We start from the raw sequence: 17,022 nt of genomic DNA on the forward strand, positions 1-17,022 counted from the left end.
ACTGTTGGTGGCACGAGGGCATCTGGCCAAGACCACAAGGCTGAATGTGAATGGTATGGGCATAATCCGACACCAATGGACGATAAACGACAGGGAAGTGAGAAATGCCCTGAACTGCTGAGCCATGCCAGACTTCCAAATAAAGCATCGGCCCTGACGATAATGAATGCCTTGGGAGGGTTGTCAATCTTGCACTTGGTAAAAATTGCCACTGAGAGATCAATGAGAGATGGCCATCTCAGACGCCAGAGAGCATCGCACAGTGGAATGCAACGAATCTGACTCGTGAGATGACTTAGAAGTCATGTGTAACGGTGCCTTGCATCCACGGACATGCCCGGCCGAATCAACATTGAGGCGGGGACCGTTAGCAGCAAGATGTGCTTACAGGTAGGTCCATAAAAACGCAAGTATTTTCATCATGACAGGCTTTAGCGATGAGCCGTAAGAAATGATTACCCATTTAGGACATTATAAAGGTATTTAGCCTTGTTGACCGCAGCACCGGGCAAAGGATTCGGCTGACCCCTGCAGTCTAAGACACCACTATCAAGTGACACCCCGGCATATTGACCGCAGCGAACCCTATCTGATCGACATCCTGCAGCAACATGCTCCAATCTGGCCCGCAGAACATGAAATCCATCTTTCCGATCGCCGCCCGATGCTGCAAAATCCTTCTGGAATTGCAACAGAACCCTGTGGTGGAGTTTGCCACCCCTGCTCGAATGCGCTATGCTTGCTTATGGTCGCTGTGTTACCATCGTTCCATGGCCTGTGGCGCTTGAAAACCTCAATGTCGATATTCGCCACTTTAATGAGCCTTGATGATACAAACGTTGATTGGTTTGTTACCGAAACCCGCCACCTTTCAGACATCTTCCTAGGGGGTTTAAGAGTGGCTGATGGTGCGTCGCTGTGGCTGCCTACTAGGCAGACAAATAACAACCTCCTCCGAATGGGATGCAATGTAGTGCTGTTTGGTCCTTCCGAGATTCACGGCCATTATCATCCCAAAGGGAACCACTGTCGATTCCATAGAACTGTGATCAAGGTGCAACGAGGAGGAGAGACTGCCTCAGGTAATCGATCGAATGGGTTAGTGCACAGCTTGCAAACTCAAGTCAAAGCGTCTCGAAAATTTGAGACTCTCCCATGGGGCTAGGTTATCTTAGCAATCCAATTCGTCTGCAGGAACTGAGTGGGTTTCACCGGGTTAGTAGCTCAACAACCTCTGCACCAGCAAGCCTTCTTTTACTGTGCATCACATGCTTATCAACCACTCTTTCACATGATATGGTGTTCAGAAAGTGTATAAATGGAATCCTGAGTACCTGAGAGGTTCGATGACCAAGATTTCTGGGACTATGAAGGCTCTCAATTCATCAGCGCCGGCTTTGATTGTGTGAACCTCTTCCAGATGCGCTCAAGTGGACCCTGTTATCCAACACTTAACAGAATCAAAGTTACATATGCAAATGATGCGCAATTTTCCGTTATAGATTCGATTAGAATGTTTTAACTTTGATTCAGTGACGTTGTGACACCGTAGAAGCAACCTATGGATGCTGTATCTGAGAGTAATATAGCGGATAAGTAGGTATACTTTAGGTACAGTTGTGTACTAGCCCGGTATCATTTCAAATACAATGCTGTTTGAACTGATAGACCCTAGCCCGCCAAATGAACTGGAAATCGATGTTGTTAATCGTCCGTTCCAATTCTTCATTTAATTAGCCCTTAATGCCGCTCTCGCTGACGCTTGCTCGACCATCAGACTCTTGATCGGGGTTGCATTCGTAATACCGGAGGTTGCGCAACAGGATGTAGAATCCACAAGAAATGAGCGATCCAAGAGTTGGAGCGAGCCAGTAAATCCAATGGTAACCGGGGAACTCGCCCAATACGACTGCAGGCCCGAAAGATCGAGCCGGATTCAAGGAGCCGCCCGTGAAGTAGACACCTATTTCAAGTAAATTATCAGCATGATCCCGAATCAACATTGAAACGCCATGCAAACATGTGCGTTGCACTGAGAGGAAGAGAGTTACCTGTAAGTTCCGCAAGGAAGAATGACAGGCCAATGCCCACAGGAGCAAGGAAAGTTGAGCGATGCTTTTCAACGGCCAACATAAGGATGACAAACACGAGCTGTGTAGTCAGAATGACCTCGATGAAGAAGCCTTGTGCTGTGTTTGCCCCTCCTCCAAGTGTTGTAGCTACCGCCAAATGGCCGGGGAATATTGCGGAAGCGACTGCGGCAGCTGCGATTCCAGCGATGATTTGTGTTGGCATTATGAGGAGGGCACGGAAAGGTGGCAGGCCGCCACAGATAATAAGAGAAAGAGTGACCTGTAAAGATTTTCTGTTAGTTTGTGATATTCAGTTCGCTAAGGTGAAGTAGACGGCTCAGCTTACAACAGGGTTAAACATTCCCCCAGTGACTCTGTAAAATGCCCAAACATTTGCTGTCAAAGAGACACCGAATGAGAGTGCTATGAATATGATGGAAGGGAGGTTGGGGTATGAGCTAGCAGCTCCCGGCAGTGTATTCGCGACTTGGGTTCCAGCGAAAGAGAAGAACAAGAAGAGAAATGTGCCGACGAACTCTCCCAGAACGGCCACAATGTTGTTTCTCGTGGTATTGGCGATGCCAAGCATCGGCAGGGAACCATGATTGTTCTCGCTGTTGTCCGACAGCTTTCGACCGAAACTTGCGCGTGGCATTTTGGTTGTTGGGGTTTCAACAGGAGTGAAATATTGTGATATCGATGTTTTGTGAACGTGTTTGAGTGTCTAGAGTCCAAGAACTGAAATCCTCCGAGACATGTCAGTCTTATCTTCAAACGATGGATGTCGATCTCCTTTGCCATGCTTTATATATCGTTTTCCGTGTAAGGCCTCTCCCTCCAGGCAAAAGACCTTTTGGGTATTGGTCTCATTCCAAGCACGATACCCCGTTATGAACGTAGGATCTGCATTCGTCGCGACCTCATGCTGCGAAGACCTCGAACCTAAAGCGGGCATGTCTTGAAGTCCAGCTTGTCGCCTGTGACGCCACGCGAGCCATTAGGATGGGCGAAAACGCCAAGCGACAAAGCATGGTATTCTGTCCGGAACGAGGTCGATGAGTCTAGCGTGCGCACAGAATTGTCCATAGCCTATAGCTTTTCAAAGCCACGGACATCATATAATCGCCAGGAAGCCGTCTTGGTCTCTGCACCTGTTGCTGTCACTGATGATCTCCAAGCTCCAAACCCTGAGCCCTAGCTATCATGCTGAGAGGACGGGGCGAATGGGGGATTGCATGCGGCCCCCTTTGGAAACCTCAACCAAACGAAATCTGGCAAAATCAGGCCTTCTCAAAGTGTGCGCCTGTTCTCTTTGAGACCACGGTTGAATTCTTGGCATAGAAAGAATTTTGGTACTATGCCTTTTGAAGCTTCGAAGTGTTTTACCACATTGCGGCTGGCCTGACTCCTCCCGAACTGGAAGCGACGTTGAGACATACTATCTAATTTGGTAGGCGCTAGGAAACGTCGTCATTTGTTGGAATGCGATGGTAGTTTGTGGTTCATCTATGTGAAACCACTCCGGTGCAGTCTCACACATCGCTCCCGTTCAATCTGGCCTCAAGTCCGGTAGAGTAAGGTGGAAGCGAAGCATCCGGGCGGCGTCGGCCTCGTGGGCTTAGCGCCGTAGCAGCGACTTGCCCTGTTTTCATCCAAATATTCACGGGAGCAAAACTGCGGGGTCAGCTGAGCATGCTGGGGTAGGAATGAAACGAACATTTTCGCTCAAGACATTCACTAAGCGGGCATTTTTGAATTTCTCCCTTCCATAGCGTACGTGGTGTTCCACGGCGTACGTTGTTCACGCTCAGAGGGCGTCATATTTTCCGCTAGACTCTCAATGTGAGGATTTTCTGGGCAATTTGGCAAGGGAACGCCTTTTGACGAAAGAAGTCATCCCTTATCAAAATTGTGTGAAAGACGATGACTCTCCTTTTTTCAAATTTATCCGCTTCTGGAGCGAGGCTGTTATTCAAAATTGACACAGTATTTCAAGCGACACAGGATGCGGGCATGTGGCGTATAGAATGCTCCACAAGGTAGAGGAAGTAAGCTCATGCTACGACACATCGGTGGGGAAATCTATATGAAGCTAGAGGGCAAGTACCCATTTCTTGCCCTTTTCAGATGCCTCTGTGCTTAAGCTTCAGCCTCTGGGGTGCTCCGCTGCGGCTGACGCAAGCTACTTTTTACGACGCAAGACATGAGAATGGCAATAGTGTCCTGAAAGAACCTGTAGCTATAAGGCTAGTTTACTCTCTGCTTCTAAAACTTGCCTCGTATATCGGCCAGTAGTCTGGGATCGGCCAGCCAATGAGCTGATTTCGTGAATTGGGGCCAAACAAATGTTTAAGGCTGAATTCTAGATGCGCCTTCAAGCCGAAAACATCCCAAAAAATGGCCACATCTTAGGCCCAATCGCCGATTCAGCGTCTGCCGAGAAATAACCGCGATAAGAAGCTCAGCATTCAGCGTTGAGGGGCGACGACACACATTCTTCTAGGGTGTAACTGTTCTATGTGGAAATGTTCTTGCATTATCAAGCTAAACCGAAGTTCAAGTTTGTATGGCCGTTTGTGCAAGAACTCGATCACATGCTGTGCCCGTCCAGCATCCTCAAATAGCAACCAGTTGATATCATGTTCGCTCGCGCCTGTTGAGTTTTCGTTGGCGTAGCTTAGTACGGGTAGTTGCACCAGAACTTCGTAGTACTCTAGACTCGCCACTTCAGTCACAGAGGATCCGCAGTTACAAGAGAGGTTTCTGGCGTTAATGTTAAGCATCGCGTCACCAGATGATCTTGGGGAAAGCCGGAATTTGGTGGGCAGCATGATGCGTAGCAGTGATGTAGCGGAGCGAAAAAAGTTGCTGTAACGATGTTGTTGATCCTGCTGTTTCCGGGCGGAAGCATGACAGACGCCTAGGCCGGGGTTGCACAAGACGCACAAAGGATTAGTAACGTAGACGTAGAATTTCATGTGCACTATGATAACTTAAAGATGAAGATTTGCAATCTCTTTTCGATTAAAAATCTGCTTGACTGACAAGAGGAATATCATCACTCGCATACCAAGTAGACTAATCTCTTATGTCGATGCCACGAGGACGTCACACTGTACACGATTTTTCCAAAATATGGCCGTGCTGGGTGTCTCGCCTAGAATTGCATGCCAATACATCAAAGGGCTAGCATCTCCCTGTCAATATGAGACAATATTGTATTGAGGACGTGCAAAAATGATCACGTTGTTCAATTCTACCACGAGTTGAGAAATCACGAAAATAGGCACAGTTACATGTCAGAAAGACTGGTTGCTACTGAGAATGTTAATGGAGTGATTCATATCAGTTCGACATGTTTAGGAATGATTAGAGAGGCTTATAAAATCGATCTAATCCTAGACTTGTGTCAACGTCATTTCGTTCCCCTTAAACAGACCTCTCTACATTGAGAGTATCGCTCTCCTTTGATCATCTTGACTTGACGCGACCCTCCCGTCGCGAGGGTTTAGTATTAGGAAATAATCTTATCGTTCACCATATCAAACCCTCTCATCCAATTTCATTGTACTGAATTTGTGAGACCCATAACCAGTTTGCTAAAGAGACTTGAGAATATAACCAGAATTAAACATTACTTGTGCAACCCCGGGCAATGACGGACTAGATTCCTGTATTGGGTAAGCTTGCAGAGTAGAGATAGATTAGAGGAAGCTGGGTTTTATCCTGCAGGCTTGCGCGAGGTCTTAAATCCTCACACGGGCTTATAAGGTTTTACCAGATGGAAAGGCGGACTCCCTACATAGTCAGCGGCTACAAGTAGATGAATTAATAATAATAAATTACTTATGCGTGCCCTGGTATCAACAAATACCAACTCATTGACTAGTCTTTTGTATGGCAATGCCCGTTATACATTACCTGGTTTTTCCTTCGCGGAAAAAAGAAAGCGTTTCCCTCAATCCTGAATTTTCTTTTCTTGAATCCGCGTATTTACAGCGAACTGCAACTGTCAGCCTCGTGTGACCCTGAATCCGACTTCTCACTGTGCGTGCCAAAATCATACACTACGAGCTGACTCTGGCAGAACTTGCAGATAATGGTTTGTTTTTGGATGGTCACTCACACCATTCAAACGGAGCTGATGTCACGCATTAACACATACTATACGATGGTGGTCTCCTGTGAATCCCTGCTGATGACAGGGCTCCCACGATGATTCAGACAGCTAGGTTCTCAACCCAAGCTACTACATGACTACGTGAGAGTGGGGAAAGTTGCTCCTATGCATGGCAGCCATGGTTCGCCAGAGGGATGCGTTACATCCCGAATGCGCGTCAACCCCGGCAAGCATCCTGCGCTGCAGCTAGAAACAAGAAATGGCAGAATGGTGTACCGTTATAGCCTGTTCCACCAAACAAGATCGGCATCTGCTCCACCACGGCCCGTGATAATCGAAGAGACCCAGCGGCAGCATGGAAGACCGTAGAGGTTCATGACCGATGTATTCAGCTATCAAGGTTCCCAGGTCAAATCGCAAGTGGTGTCCCGGGAAGCTGGGCCCTAGCAAATGTGAGCTATTCCTGATCCTCTCACTGATGGATTTCAGAAAGCTTGTTTTGACGCGGAAGCCTCTGTTGAGTCCGGAGTGGTGAGCTCCTCAGCCGTCTTTCAGTAAAAAGGCGAGGAGATATCTATCGCAGACGTTGATTCTCGTTTGCCTAGTGACTAGCAACCGAAGTGGGTCACCGCTAATGGTTCTTATAACGCCTCTTCAACATAGCAAGTTTTATTTTTCATTTTCTCAAATATCTGAAATTTCACAGACAAACGAGGTTTCTAACAGGTAGAGTAGATTCAATTCAAATATCGGCAAAGAGCACGTCTTGTTACGGCGTAATGTTTGCTTAAGTCGGTACTCGGCGACAATCAAGTTGACCAAGATAAGGGTTGCCGGGAGTGCCTTTTCACTGCGGGGGCCGATCTCCATCTCGGCGCCAGACAAAGACAGCCTTGACAGGGATCATGGAAGCCAGTCGCTCTAAGGTAAGTAGAGAAAACTAGCATGACCAGGTTAGAATCGATATCACGTCAATGGTCAATCATGGCCTCCCCGCTTCGCCGAGACTTTTGATTGCCATTTTAATTGCCAAGGCTCTCAACCGGCTCCCCGACCGCAAGCACATGCCTTTCCCGTCGCCTTGGCCCATCGGCGGCAAGTTCTCGCCCAGGGAAGTTGGAGCAAGGAAAATTAAGAGGTATTTACGCTGTCCTGTCTGGCATGTCTGGTACGATGCACAATACCTCTCAAAATGAGGTGCTCAAAGAACAGATGACGATTGCCAAACGTGGCTGAATCGGTCCCATGCTCATGTGGCGACAAAAAGGCGGAAATCGGATGGCTGGGACAGCATGTTCGTCAGTTTTCAGAGGCTGCTTACAAGCAGCCAAGAACTTTGGATAAGGTGGCGCGATATCGCCCACGCGGCCAGGCCGATTGCCTCGAGGTCATGACTGCAGTGCAACGCTGAAGCTGCAGCATGCAGGCACACAAACACGGGGACTTTTACCGACGGCCAAGAAATAAATAAAAAAGAATAAAAAGGCAAAAATGTCAAATGGATTGCCAACTTTAAGCATGCCTGCCAACGAGAGAAAAATAAACTTCCCAGCCTGCGATATTACTCTCTCCAAGAAGTTTCAAAAGTCAGGAATACGTATTCATCAAGGCGGCAGTCAAAGAATAAACAACACAATGGCCTCGTCCCTCAGCTACTCCAACAGGCCCCTCTCATTAAGGCTTGGCACCTGCCTGATAAAGCAACGATGATCCACAAAGGCAGAGGAGAAAGATGCGCCAGGGGCCGGCCCTGGCTTCTCGCATTTCCACTTCTCCCATGCTCCATGCCTTCTCCTCATCGCGCGCCCCCCGCCAACCGACCTGCTCTCCGCGTGCTAGCACCGGTACCGGTTCAAGCATATCGTTTAACCTTACAGCAACATTCGCAATTCTCTCGAGCAAAAGTCCTTGCCAAGACAACCCAACGTAGCTCACCTGCCCGAGGCAGCATCGCCCGCGCTGCATCGATGCCTCAGTGTCCAGGACATGGGGACTACCAGTCTGTGATTTCACGTTTCCCCGAATTGAATTTCGCCGCACCGTGGAGCCAAACGACCTTACCCCCTGCCCTCGTGTGCAGCAAGCCGGCCGTGGGCATGGCGACCGCAAGTCGCCAGACGAAAGTACCTTGCTGCCACACGGCGGCCATACGAACCGAGCTGGCGAGTTCCCCTCCAGCCATCATCGCGGTCCCAACCTATTTCGTCTTATCGCGCAATTGTGTTTGCTCCACGGCCATGCTCTTGGCGCGCCGAGGCGCCATGGAATACTCAGCGTATAAATGTCCCGGCCACGCCGCCTCCAATGTCTAACGATTCCCTTCGCTGATCAGTCCGTTCGTTGGGATCCATTGGAGCTTATTAAACTCATCTCACGCCTCAATTCGAGCTTGGGAACAGCCCCCATTCGCCACAATGAAGACCGCCTCTGCTCTCGCCGCGGCTCTGTTCGCGTTGCGATCCTTTGCGACCGACCCCCTCACTGCCGACAAGGCCGAGGCTGACATCTTGACCACCGAGTGAGTTGCCTATGCCCCTCAATTAGCCTCCAAGGACGAAGCTAACATCCCCCTCTCAGGCTTGAACGTAACCTCTGGAACCTCAACAAGATCGCCCGTGACAACGGCGGCAACCGTGCTTTCGGTCTCCCCGGCTACAAGGCCTCCTCCGACTACATTCTCGAGCGTGTCCAGGGCCGCTTCCACAAGCAGCTCGACACCAAGATCCAGTACTTCAACCACACCTTCGCGCAGACTCGTCAGCTCGAGGTCACTGGCCCTGACGGCGAGGATGTCTACGTTGTGAGCCTTCAGTACAACACCGCGACTGCGCTCCCGGATGGCAACACTGCCCCGCTCATCGACACCCCCGTCGATGACGTTCGAGGTGAGCCGATCTAATTGACATCCTTCTGGGACGCATAACTGACTGTCTTGTTTGCAGGCTCTGGCTGCTTCGCCGACCAGTGGGAGGGCATTGATGCCACAGGAAAGCTTGCCCTTGTCAAGCGCGGCATCTGTGCCATTTCCGACAAGCTTAAGCTCGCCAAGGCTCACGGCGCTGTCGGTGTCATCCTCTACAACCAAACCCCCGGCCAAAACATTGGCTCTGCCACTCTCGGCGCCGAGAACCTGGGCCTGCTGGTGCCCGTCGGTCTTATCCCCCTTGAGGATGCTACCGCCTGGAAGGAGCGCCTGGCCGCTGGCGAGACCCTCGTGGTCACTCTCCTGGTCGATGCTGTCTTTGATGTGCGCGAGACCTGGAACGTCATCTCCGAGACCAAGGAGGGTGACCCCAACAACGTCATCGTCCTCGGTGCCCACTTGGACAGTGTTCAGGCCGGGCCTGGAGTGAACGACGATGGCTCCGGCACGTCCGCGCTCCTTGAGATTGCTGGTTCCTTCAAGAAGTACAGCGGCTTCAAGAACAAGGTCCGTTTCATCTGGTGGGGTGCTGAGGAGAGCGGCCTTGTCGGTTCTCTCTACTACACCTCCCAGCTGTCCGAGGCCGAGGCCGATGCTATCCGTTTCTACTGGAACTACGACATGATTGGTTCCATCAACCCCGTCTACAACGTCTACCTCGGCGACAACGAGGGCGACCTTTTCGGCGCTAAGCCCATCCACGAGTACATTGCCGCCCAGGGCAAGCCCGCTGCCTACGGTAGCTTCGGCACTAGCTCCGACTACGTCGGTTTCCTGCAGCTCGGCATCCCCTCGTCTGGTATCTTCACCGGAGCCGGTGCCCCCACTGACCCGTGCTACCACTTGGCCTGCGACAACCTCGACAACATCAACTGGGATGCCCTCACCATCAACACCAAGGCCGCCGCCCGTGTTGCTGCCGACTTCGCCAACGAGCTCCCCGCGGGTCTTCCCCGTCGCGCCACCACCACCCCCGCCCGCCGCAGCCGTGATGCCATCCGCCGCGAGTTCCAGAAGTGGGCTGTTGCCTCTGAGCAGGCCGAGCACGCCAAGAGCTGCTCCCACGGCGAGCACAACATCTACTAAGTGGGAAATGTTAAGACGCGTCTTAAACGCATAATCCTAATGTCTTCATGATAGTAATGAAATAAGAGACGCACAGTCTTTTCATCCAAAGTTTTCACCCCCTTGATTCTTGCCAAGTGAATGTTTTCGTACGACGCACTCTCAGCATGTAAATTGGCAAATGGGGGGGCAAAAGATGAACAAAATTTAGCCATCTGACGCAATTCAGGCACCCTAGGCTTTATCCCGCATGAGCACCTGCCTCACCTGGAATGCCAAGATCCTGAGCCCTTGCTAGTCGCAAATCAATAATACAACCCTGCTTTACAGCGCTACCTAAAAATCAACAATCAAAATAGTGTTTGAGCACCGGCAGGCAGTTGGTTGGCATCTGAGTCCATGTCGGCAGGGAGTAGAAGATCGTTAACGGCTGGGTTCTGGTCACGCACTTTAGAACATACACTGCGTCGTAAAAGAGACATGGACGGTATTTGAGATCTGAGTTGCTTATCACGAGTTGAGGACAACGGACATAACCTAGCGGACTTGGAATGATTGCCGATGCGATATCAGGTGTTGAAAACCTTGAGTTCGCTAGGGGCAGCGAGCACAGTAAATTTGCCGGATCAAATCGACGATAACAAACTAAGGACTCTACCATCGAGGTTGTTGTTTCACATTATGATCAAGAAGATCCAGTTTTTTTTTAATATGCCTCAAGTTCTCTTATGCAGGCAAATTCTTGTTGGTTCGGGGTATGTGTTTTCTTAATCAAGCAATTGTGCGGCACAGCATCTGTTACGTGAGTCACGCCGATCTCCACAGAAACATTTGACGTCAAAGGAAGCATGAGCCGCTACATAATCTACTGAAATACTGTAACTTGATGTAGGACTTCTCCGAAAATCACACGATTCATGTGTTAACCTCATATTTGGTCGTGTTACTTGTATCCTATAGTCGCCGAGAACACACTACTTTGCCATCGCTTCTTTCAGGATGATAAACGCCGACTCCCAGCCAGAGGCTTCCCTCACCAACCTGATATCCTCCTACGCAATCCTTCCCACACTCGCCTCGTATATATCAACCCTCGACCTTTACCACCTCGCCCTCACCAACCGCACGCACTTTGCTCATATCTTATCATCTCCAAACATCTTCTCGACGCTCCGTCGCCAGTCCGTTTGTGACGGTCGCGGCCTCTCCAAGCGCCAGGCCTTCTGCGGCCCCTATTTCACTGGATGGGACAGGTGTCACGGCCGTTTCGATGAAGACTTGGCAGACGAAGAGATTGAAGTACGCGTGTATAACATCAAATGCGACGAGGCTGACGCGTTACCCTGCGTGAAGTGTGGGATCAATGTATGCGAGGAGTGCAGGTATTATCCCCGTGCCGAGCCATCGGCCCATGGGCCCTGTCGACGGCCGGATATACAACACTTTTACAATTTCGAAGATATAATGTGGTTGTGCTTGAAATGTGATGCAGAGACCGAGGAAGAACTCAAGGGGAAGTTTTTGAACGAACTTTGTGACTGCGATCTTTATACGAGGTGGATTTGCACGCGATGTTACGGGGACGTCGAAAAGTTCACCAATGCGTATACCAAGTTGCAGTGGGAGCAAAGGAAAAAGGTCCCTGGTTATGAATCTCCCACAATCGAGCATGATTTTCTCGATCTTCTTGACAGGAGCCGAAAGGTACGTTGTCTCACTGCTTCATCAATGCACCCCATCCAACCACTCCATACTTATGGGCTCGTCAGTGGCAAGCAACAGCTATCTTCTAATGTTTAGTAGAGCATCCAGCTAATATGACCCGTGTATAGTTCTGGTGTTGGTGCGGCGAGAGTGCTAGTCAAGTCACGCGACTGAGGTGTACGTGGTGTTCAAGACTCTTGCCAGAAAAAGAGTGGGTTAGCAACGAAGACTGGCGCAACTACCAAAGGCAGTTGCCTTTTTTCGACGACGTAAGCTATTCCATATATTACACGCTGAAAGTTCCATTCTAAGACATGTAATCTAGAACCCCGACTACCCACGGTGGGTCGCTGATGGAGATGAGCGCCCATGGCCGAAAACATACCCAAAACCGTACCCGAGGCTGGGATATTGGCGTCCTGGGGATGATTTACAGCCGGTGCAGTTCCGAAAGCTTTTGGCTGATCCCTATTACCCTATGGAAGGTTTTCCGTTCGATTGAAGCAACTGTTAATATGAGAATAATCGAAGCCATTTATGGGTACGGATGAACCAGTTGTTATAAAGCAAGATTTGAGAAGTGATTATTACAATTGGTAACAGTAATGATGGATTTCGGTGCGAAATAGAAATGATTTCACACACCTGTATACCTTAGTTGAGATATGATGTTTTGGATCACTTACACCAGTCAGGCAGCGAGTCCTAGCCGAATTCAGATACTTTCCGGAGTCCTTACCAGTGTTTGTGTTCACCCAGACTGAGTGAAGCCACTTGCATGGAGTTTTCTGAAGCAAAGCTGGGTTGGAGGTGAATCGCATCTGTTCGATAAATACATCAAGGTCAGCTCGCCTAGTATTTCATGGCCTTTGACAATATCGTGTACTTTTGGGGCATCGGAAGAAGCCTCTGGTCTGTACGGAAAAATAACGAGCAGAGGCGATGACAAAATCCCTCCTGCTTCTATTGCATCAAGTCACCTTGGTATAGGCCAGAGCCAATACCGTCCCATTATAGGACGCCTTTGCCCTTCTAGTACAATCTGGGGTATGACAAACCGTCTTCGATCATAGCATAATAATGTCAATAGTGACTATGTCCCACAAAGCCGATTATTTGCGGAGGTTGAATGCATTATAATATGGAAAGCAATCAGTCACCACAGATGCATCGCATCGATAAAACATAATTTTTCTACGAAGGCCCGCGAAGCTTCGTTAGGGAGTATTTTGGAGTTGTTGAAAATGTGATTGCTCCTAAGGGAGCAAATAGCCATGCCCAGGCAAGCTTTGTTGTTGCAACCTTCCTTGCTACTTATAACATGCCCTTACAAACACGGAACGTCAAGCCTACTGAGAATGGGAGGATATTGCAGTGTTACAACTGCCAAAGAAGAAAAGTGAGACTATAGCAGAAGAATGAAATGCGGAGCATTGGAAGTGAAATGCTTCCCAGGGATCGGAATATATCATCTGACGATGGCTAGATGCGCATGGTGTGACGTTGAGATTAGGTGGGGTAGGCAGCAAGAGTCAGTCGTATCTACGCTTCTTCCATTTTGGTTTCTACCATTCACAATATATGCTTGTAACCAAAATGAAAACTGAATTATGATCGTGAATAGCCAGCTTCACTTTACACTGACGCAAGCAAAGCTCGATTCCTTCGCTGGACTTGCCGAGGCTCAATGCAAAGCGTCTCCGCACAAGCTACATCTTGGCCCCCAAGTGCTGACAGTGGGGAATTTTAGGGATATAGTTACTCTAATCGATCCCACTGCGGAGCCGGCATGGTTTTTTTTCCTCCGACAACCGTATATGGGACCTCCGCCTTCCTCTCAAAGTGGCACCTCATACCATTTTCTGGCCGAGAATCGTCAAAATTGGATACCGGACAGTTTGAAGGCTAAGTTTCCTCTAAATTGCGTAATAAATACCCCGAGGTTTTCGGTGTACTAGGTGGTATTTGATTTAGTTGGATGAGCTCGTCATCCCCCCCTGCCACTGTCGTCTTATCAGCGCCCATCTCCCTGCAGTCGTCTCTAAATCACCATTGGCCACAGCTATCGGAGGATCCCCGATGGTCCCCAGTACCAAGCCGGGTTGTTCTGCAAGACGTGCTTGATATCACGGGAATACTAGGTTCTCGGCCGACCTGTGGCAGCTGGACTTTTCTACATCGGGCTTGCAGGTCCGCGTTGATCTCTAGTAGTGACGATCTAATGCTATCAGTGCATGACTGCACCTCCGCTGCAAAAGAGTTTCTCCGATGGCGCAACGTAGCAGCAACACAATGTTGACTGAGCTTATATGTTGGTAAACCCCATGGCCGCCGTGGCAGTCGCCGCTGCACATGCATCTCTGCCTGTTGACACAGTACGACTGAAACGCCACGATGGCAGAACCCGTGTCCAAAGCTTCGAAGTCGCCCTCGAGGTCATTCCGGTCTTTTATATGGGATACAGATACGCACCTCAAAAGCCATGAGGAGCGCGTGCTGCTACGGAAGTTGGACTGGTCAATTCTAACGATTGGGTGCTTGGGGTTCTTCATGAAGTACCTGGACCAGGTAAGTAGCGCAGCTATGTTCAACAAACAATCATGTTGACAGTAGTCAGGGAAACCTCGCCAATGCCTATGTCTCGGGAATGCAGGAAGATCTGAAGATGTTCGGCAATGAATACACTTACGCTCAGATGGCGTACACTTGCGCATACGCCGTAATGCAGATTCCTAGCACGCTTATTGTCCAGAAGATCAGACCTAGCATCTGGTTAGCCGCAATGGAGGTTGGATGGGTATGCGATATGTTGTTCTTGCAAAGTTTTGCTATTGCATTGACTGACATTATATTTCTAGGGAGTCTTTACGTTTGCGCAAGCAGGGACTCATACCGTTGGGCAGCTTTATGCATTTCGTTTCTTAGTGGGCTTTTTTGAGAGCTCGTTCTTCCCTGTTCTGCTCTACGTCCTAGGAAGTTGGTACACTAAGACTGAACTCGCCAAGAGGGTAGCGATATTCCACATGACGGCGCCTCTAGGTTCGGCTTTCGGCGGATATTTGCAGGCGGCGGTGTACAAAAGCCTTGACGGTGCACATGGCCATGCGGGATGGCGATGGTTATACATTGTTTGTGGCGTAAGTCATTATTGTTCCCTTCATAACAAGCTCATTATTCCACAGCGCACAATGCTGACGTTTTGCAGTGTATGACCATTCCCGTCGGCGTCGCTACCTTTTTTATCCTACCCGATACACCCTACACCACGAAATCAAAGTTTTTGACCGCCAAAGAATGTGAGTTGGCCATTGATCGGGTCACAAAAGCTGGGAAGGCAGCGCCCGCAGGTGTCACGCTCGCAACATTCAAGCGGGTCCTCCTGAAGTGGAGATGGTATGCTTTCGTGTTTGGTTATGTGGTAAGTGTGCTATTTCACAACCCAAAGTTCATACTGGAGGCTTACTCAACTTCTTCAGCTGTACGGCGAGTCCTGTCAGTCCGGCGGCTATTTCGGTATCTGGCTCAAATCCGAAAACTTCTCGGTCGTTGACAGGAACGTGATTCCTACCGGTTCAAAGCTCATTAGTGCTTTTTGTGTGGTCCTATGGGGCTTTCTTTCAGATTACACCGGTAGTCGATTTGCTCTGATAATATGTCCTCTGGTAAGGACTTTCTTACATGGTAATCTTGATATAGACTTAGATACTGACATATCTTCTAGTTTTTGGGCTTGATTCCGAACGGCATATTGGCATTTTGGCCACCAAGCGTCCAGCTGAAGTTATTTGCGTTCTTAACAAGCAGTGTGCATTTGATGACTGCAGTGTTGTAAGTCTTGTACTCTCCACTTCCAATGACTAGCGGGATCTACAGCTAATAACAATTCTGCAGTTATACATGGGCGAATGAGATATGCGCTGGTGATAATGAAGAACGAGCGTTGGTTATCAGTAGCATGAACGGAATGCAGTATGCCATTGATGCTTGGCTTCCGCTCGTCATCTTCCCCCAAACCATGGCCCCTAGCTTCAGTAAGTGCCATACTTCTCTCATTCCTTTTTGAGATCTGTGAGCGAGGACATAATTCATGCCATCGATACCACTGGATCCAGAAGTCAATATTTGTTCAACCAGCTGACGACCTCGTCAACCAGGATACGGTTTCCCGTCTACGTTCGGTTTCATTATTGCGGCCATCATCGCAGTCACCGGTATTCGCTTCTTGGTATTAAGAGAGCAGAAAAAACGGACGGCGGAGCCCGAGACGGCCCTGGAGGCCGGGCCAATTGAGTACCACCCTGACGGAGTTGAGAGTGCTGGTGAAGGTGACAAAGCCAGTAAAACGTAAGAGCCTGTTATTGAGATTCCCATGCCCTCCAGTGTTCAAAAGTCTTGATGAGCGGGAACACAATAAGATTGATCCACGACATTATAATGTTAGATGCAGCCTTCGGCTGCTGGGAATGCTTAAGAAATGGACGCAGAAGTAGACGAAATGGCTAGAATCTTACGTAATGTACATACTTATTTTCACCGTTGGTCTTCAAAGATATCAACCTAACAACAGACCTTCGTTGGCTATTGAAAACCATCCTAGTCCGAGCACATGAGAAGTAAATTTGCCAGATGCTGCGCCAGGAATGGACGGCAACTGAATTCTACGGACTTTGTTGGAATGGAATGTGATAGCCGCGCATTGTCAATACTACGCCACTATGTGCCCCCAGCTCTCCAGACACTCGCGACTCCTTCTGTATCCACCTAAAGACTAAGCGCAAAAGCAGAAACAGGGCCCAGTGTCTAACCACACACGATACTTGCTAGAGTCTAAATCATAATGTCGTCTTGATTTGGGTGATACAGATACTTGAACATTCATCTCAACCCACGGATAGTTGACTCAAACCAGGAAAGGTCTTGTGAGATTCATCATAGAACTTTAAGACATTTATGGGGCCTATCTGAGAGCCTACGGATTACCTCTATGGAACTTGGCACATTTTGGCTTGTTGTTAATGGCAAAATATCTGGGTTGCAAAGCAATGAGTACTCCTTAAGTTCTAAGAAATTTACTGTATCAACACCCGAATAGATACTATATCAGAGGGGATGTCTATCTTTTACACTTCACTCACATA

General features: G+C 49.0%; 4 protein-coding genes across 4 annotated transcripts; 3 read left to right on the forward strand and 1 right to left on the reverse strand.

Annotated features, from left to right (window-relative positions):
* Positions 1-1,733: 1,733 nt before the first annotated feature.
* EsH8_IX_000309 (uncharacterized protein) lies at positions 1,734-2,727 on the reverse strand (the record flags this gene model as incomplete). Its single annotated transcript, XM_083266645.1, has 3 exons — positions 1,734-1,963; positions 2,052-2,352; positions 2,419-2,727. The coding sequence occupies 3 exons, from the start codon at positions 2,725-2,727 to the stop codon at positions 1,734-1,736; spliced, it is 840 nt and encodes a 279-aa protein (XP_083130210.1).
* Positions 2,728-8,606: 5,879 nt separating this feature from the next.
* EsH8_IX_000310 (uncharacterized protein) lies at positions 8,607-10,201 on the forward strand (the record flags this gene model as incomplete). The annotated part of the gene is made up of 3 exons (XM_083266646.1): positions 8,607-8,710; positions 8,770-9,077; positions 9,135-10,201. The coding sequence occupies 3 exons, from the start codon at positions 8,607-8,609 to the stop codon at positions 10,199-10,201; spliced, it is 1,479 nt and encodes a 492-aa protein (XP_083130211.1).
* A 978-nt stretch (positions 10,202-11,179) lies between these two features.
* EsH8_IX_000311 (uncharacterized protein) lies at positions 11,180-12,386 on the forward strand (the record flags this gene model as incomplete). The annotated part of the gene is made up of 3 exons (XM_083266647.1): positions 11,180-11,884; positions 12,013-12,153; positions 12,210-12,386. The coding sequence occupies 3 exons, from the start codon at positions 11,180-11,182 to the stop codon at positions 12,384-12,386; spliced, it is 1,023 nt and encodes a 340-aa protein (XP_083130212.1).
* Positions 12,387-14,278: 1,892 nt separating this feature from the next.
* On the forward strand, positions 14,279-16,232 carry EsH8_IX_000312 (uncharacterized protein; the record flags this gene model as incomplete). Its single annotated transcript, XM_083266648.1, has 8 exons — positions 14,279-14,452; positions 14,502-14,681; positions 14,743-15,021; positions 15,090-15,302; positions 15,361-15,546; positions 15,606-15,712; positions 15,776-15,915; positions 16,039-16,232. 8 exons carry the CDS (start codon positions 14,279-14,281, stop codon positions 16,230-16,232), a joined length of 1,473 nt encoding a protein of 490 aa, XP_083130213.1.
* Positions 16,233-17,022: the final 790 nt, after the last annotated feature.

The sequence above is a fragment of the Colletotrichum jinshuiense genome, chromosome 9 (genome assembly GCF_051148585.1).
Source record: "Colletotrichum jinshuiense chromosome 9, complete sequence".
Taxonomy (NCBI): domain Eukaryota; kingdom Fungi; phylum Ascomycota; class Sordariomycetes; order Glomerellales; family Glomerellaceae; genus Colletotrichum; species Colletotrichum jinshuiense.